At 41.6% G+C, this 5,371-nt stretch overlaps 1 protein-coding gene across 1 annotated transcript; it reads left to right on the top strand.

The window, feature by feature from the left end:
- Positions 1-1,729: 1,729 nt before the first annotated feature.
- Positions 1,730-2,143, top strand: LOC126611890 (uncharacterized). The gene has a single exon (XM_050280209.1). It carries the CDS (start codon positions 1,730-1,732, stop codon positions 2,141-2,143), a length of 414 nt encoding a protein of 137 aa, XP_050136166.1.
- The last annotated feature ends 3,228 nt before the right edge of the window (positions 2,144-5,371 follow it).

The raw sequence follows: 5,371 nt of genomic DNA, 5'->3' as shown, positions 1-5,371 counted from the left end.
CCTGAAAATGGTATCTTTGAGTTCGTAGGACACTTACGAACACGATGGTGCTAATCTCCACTTCGATCCACGAAGTTTTGAAGGGTTTTGGTCTTGTCCGTACAGTTCGAGGGTGAGAGAGAGTGAGAGAGTCGTGAAGGAGGAGAGAGAGAGGCACGGGGAAGAGAATGAGAGCAGGGAGTGTGTGTGTGTGATTGTGTGGTCCAACACAATCCTCACCATCCATTTTCATCCTAGCTCCCTAACCACACAAACAATCCAACATACCAATTTTATATCCAACTTAAATAATATTTGCAATAGTTTAGGAAAATATGAAATATTCAAAACATATCACACACACACCTTAGTAACGTCAAGGGTACTTTTGTCCTTTTACGTCCTTAATAAGAAAATCTCGGGATGGGCTGTGACATACTTGCTCACTAGACCTATACTATTTGGCCGTTTGGCTCGTTGGTTACTCCAACTTTCCAAATTTGATATTATATGTGTGATGCCTAAGGCTATTAAGGCTAAGCTATGACAGACATGCTAGCATTATTCATTGAAGAAGTGGCCACCATCTCCAAGGAAGTCCTTGGTGCACTACTAGAGATAATTGCTGCCATTGTGGAAGAAGAGCCATGGGTCATGCATTTTAATGGTTCTTCTATAAGCATAGGAGGAGGAGCTGGCGTTGTACTTGTCAATCCAGAGGGCCAAACTACTGCCTTATCCTTTAAGCTTAACTTTCCATGCATAAACAACATAGCAAAGTACGAAGCTTTCATTATGGGCCTTCCACAACCAGAGAAATGTGCACAAGGAAAATACGAGTCGTAGGGGATTCAAATTTGGTCCTGAGCCAAGTCCAAGGAAGCTTCGTTGTGAAGGAAATAACTTTGGCATCATACAACACTATGACAAAAGCAACAAACCACATGCATTCAAGTCGAATGTCCAAAATGCAACAAAACAAACTTTCCCTAGAAGATGCATTTGTAGTTTCCATCACTGAGGATTAGAGGTCCCCATACCTGACATTCTTCATCGATGGAACACTGCCAAGTAATGTTAAAGACACACGCAAGCTAAAAGAGACAACTAAGAGGTACTTCGTGGATGTGGCAACTCTATACTGAAAGGGATTCAAAGGGGAATCGTTGAGATGCCTTGGTCCATCCAAATCATCACAAGTCATGCATGAGGTACAAGCTGTAGAGTGCGGCAAGCACCAAGGAAGAAAGAAACTACACAAGCAATTACTGAGCCTAGGATACTATTGGCCAACCATGAGGGAAAACACGCATAACATGGTCAAAAGATGCCATGCATGCCAAGTTCATGGAAACTTAATCCACAAGCCTCCAACGCTACTACAGGACATGCGTACTTCGTGACCATTCCATACTTGGGGGCTTGATTTGATATGAATAATCAATCCAACTTCCGAATGCCACATATGGATCCTAATAACCATTGAGTACTTTATAAAATAGGTAAAGGCAATCCCTTTAAGGACAACAACATGAGTAGCAGTATCCAATTTCATCAAGGAATGCATCATTTGCCGATTTGGTATACCTTACAAAATAGTAAGAGACAACGACACATCTTTTGTGAACAAATAAGTAAGTGCCACACTTAATGCATACATGATCAAGCACCACCACCCCATGCTGCCTATGCCTTGGGAAATGGTCAAGCCAAAGTCATAAACAAGTCACTGTTGAAAATCCTAAGCAAGATGGTACACAAGTACGCTGGGGGTTGGAGCACACATCTTCTAGACGTCCTATGGGCCTATCGTACGTCCCCAAGGAACGTTACAGGTTTCTCTCCCTGCTCCTTGGTGTATGGGTCCAAAGCTATTTCCCCTGTGAAAATGATGATGCCCACGACAAGAGTTTCAACATTCAACGATGTGGAATTGGATGATGCAGCATGTGTAAGCTGGAGGTGGAAAGACCTTGAGTTACTCGAGGAAAAGAGGGCAGAAGCAACTGGGAAAACAGCCTTATACCACCAACACGTTACCAAAGCCTATAACTTCGCAGTCAAGCCACACAACTTCAAGGAAAGAGATCTTGTCCTCAGGACAGCCAAGCATATAAGGAGGCAGATATTCGAACTTTCGAAGTTAGCCCCATACTGGGAATGACCTTTTGTGATCAATGAAGCCTATCAGAGTGGCTATTACTACTTGATCTCGGTCAAGGAAGGTACGTTAACAAAGCCTATCAATGCAAAGTGGCTAAAGTAGTATTATTGCTAAAACGCTTATGCTTATTTTAGAAGAACAAGTTCATTCTATGCAATGATCATTTTGCTTACTCTATGAGACCTTGTAAAGCCATGCAATAATTGATGTACCCCAAATTTTAATGAAATGAAGAAGCATTTTGTCAAAATCTTTGGTACATTTGTTTTTTTACATTGACAAAGGTAACTAGAAGGATTTCTTCTAAACAAGCTAAAGCAGTAATCATGTCAAGGCTATAATAAAAGCCCATGCCAAACCTATCAATGCCATACAAGCTGCTCAATGGTTCAATGCTTATGCAACATGCCAAGCCAACACGCCATGCAAAACCATTGAGTCAAGCAACTTAAGCTTTTCCTAAAGCTGTATGCAACATGCCAAGCCTATCAATGCCATGAAAGCTGCTCAATGGTTCAATGCTTATGCAACATGCCAAGCCAACACGCCATGCAAAACCATTGAGTCAAGCAACATAAGCTTTTCTTAAAGCTATACTTATATAACATGCCAAACCTATAAATGCCATGCAAGTTGCTCAATGGTTCAATGCTTATGTAATATACCAAGCCAACACGCCATGCAAAACCATTGAGTCAAGCAACTAAAGCTTTTTCAAAAGCTATACTTATGCAATATGCCAAAGCCTGTCGATGCAAATCAATGCTAAGCCTATCGATGCAAATCAATGCTAAGCATATCGATGCAAATCGATTCCAAGCCTATCGATGTAAATCAATGCTAAGCTTATCAATGCAAATTAATGCTAAGCTTAAGTCTACCAATGCAAATTAATGCTTAGCAAGTCAAGCTTTCCTGACATGCTCTGCTTCCTTACGGAAGCTGCGACATATTTTCCATCTTTCCTCAGGGAAACTCACTGGCAAAGTGCCAAGCGATAAGATCAGCTATTTCCCCCAGGCAAGTAAGTAGAAGCTCAAGTCTGTGTCTCAAAACCTAAACATAATTTCATCCAGCAAATTCTCATGTACCCAAAGTAAGAAAAAGCCAATGTCATTGCAAGCACTATGCGAAGATCAGTATCAGTATCCAAAGCCAAAGGAAGAAGTCAAAGGCAAATAAGCAAAATACAAAGTAAAGCGGCCCCATAACCATTGTTCGAAAAACAATAAACTAGTTGTCCAAATGGAAATCACAATTAAAAGTAAAAGTGGAGTGAAGAAAACGAGTATATGCTCGGTGAGTTCCAATAGGGAAGTGTATTCCATATCATAAAGCAAAAGCTCGAGTTCTTCGAATATCATCCTATGCATAAAGGGAGATAAGCCTACCAAGCTCACATCTGTATCACCAACACGCTTAAAGAACTTACACCTCAACTAGTTCGAAACGAACATTCATTCCCCTAAAGTCGACCCGGGAAGAGAAAGCCTCGCCGAAAGGAATCAATTCCTCAATCAAACTTAATACCCTGGCTTCATTGGTAATACTATGCTTGAGCTTATCGAGGGCTTCATGCCATGATGCCCATTCTTCAACCGAAGTTCGATCTTCAGGGGAAAGAACTTTTTCAGGAAAAACTGTAAGCTCGGGAAGAACGCAACTAGGGGCTTGAACATTTTTTGTAGCTTCTGCAGCACCATCTTTCACCTACAAAGAAAGCAAAGAAAACACACATAAGTAAGGAAACATATCAACAAGCAAAGATGCAAAGTAGCACGGCTTGCAAGAGGTATCCAAGGCAGAATTCAAACAGATTAACATGCTTATACATGCACATGCAAAAACACAAAGCAAACATGTTAGAAGAAGTTTAGTTACTTTCTACACGCACATGCAAGCTTAAGCAAAATATTCAAAGGCTTAAAAGGAAAGATGACAATAGCAAATTCATGCAAAGGCAAGCATCAACGAAGAATAGGGAGGCATACCTTTGTATCCTCTGCTGCCTTGCTATCATCCTTACTGCTTGGTTCTCTACCGCTGTTTTCGTCCTTCCCTAAGGAAGCCTGAGGATGTTCCCTACTTCTAGGGTCGGACTCGACACTTGTATTATTGCTTTCTTTGGTAGCCAAACCCTCTCCAGCTGCCTCATCACCTTTAATTTCCCCAACGCTCCGCTCTTCCTTTCTTGCCTCAATAATATCAAGGAACTCAAGAGGCTTGGGAGTGTCAGAAAAGGCAGACACTTAGGCACTCCTGGTTCTACTTGCAAGGCTAGCGGGGGCTACTTCATTGGCAGAAGTTTTGACTATAACAAAATTTATAATCAGCACATAACCACAAAGCAATAGAAGCAAGAAACAAGGGAATATGACTCATTACCAAGCTTTGGCTTTCTCGAGGAACTCTTCGATTTCTTTAAAGTAGGGGAAACATCAGGCTTACTGCTGGGAAGATCGTCCTTTACCACGCGAAGCCTGAAATGTTTCACTGCATCATTTGAGACATAACATATAAAACACTTAGGAAAAACATGCAAGATGAAGATTAGCAAGAGAAGTCAAGCCAAGAAATATACCCGAAGTCGCTTTCTTCCCTTAACCTGCAAACTTTCTTTTGCCAACACAAGACGACCCATTCTTCTTAGTGCTGCGAGAAGAGTCACCTGAATAATTGATTTCCTCTGCTGTAGTAGGACATCGGCTCTTGTTTGTTCTGCCAAAAGTGTTTGATCCACTCATTGAAGCGCAAAGCCTTGCTTAGAGAAGTAGAAGCACCTTTATTTAAAACATAAAAAATGTTGGTGTCTGCAGAAGGAATGACGTAACGGAAAGGATCCACGTTACCCACAATTGGAACATGCATAATATTGGCAACATCTTCCAGAGTAGGGGTAAATTCTCCCCAAGCACAAACAAAAGTATGGGTCTCTGTACTCCACCGCCTAACCACGTGGTGAAGAAATTCAGGCTCAAGATGAACAACCTACTTTTTGGTCATGAAGACAGCGTCCAAAACCTTGACCCTTATCAAGGTCGTGCACTGGTTCGTAAAGCTAAGCTCGGTATCCACCCAATCTACCCAACTAGTGGCCTTACCACAAGAGAACTCAAAGTGGATCGACACAATGGGAAATAACCCACTCTTGATGCATCATCGAGAAATATGTCTGGGATCAATAGGAGAAACCGAATCTAAGGAAGGCTCTTCCTCCTTGAAAGCCTT

This window comes from Malus sylvestris, chromosome 17, assembly GCF_916048215.2.
Source record: "Malus sylvestris chromosome 17, drMalSylv7.2, whole genome shotgun sequence".
Taxonomy (NCBI): domain Eukaryota; kingdom Viridiplantae; phylum Streptophyta; class Magnoliopsida; order Rosales; family Rosaceae; genus Malus; species Malus sylvestris.
This window is presented reverse-complemented; position numbering and strand designations above follow the sequence as displayed.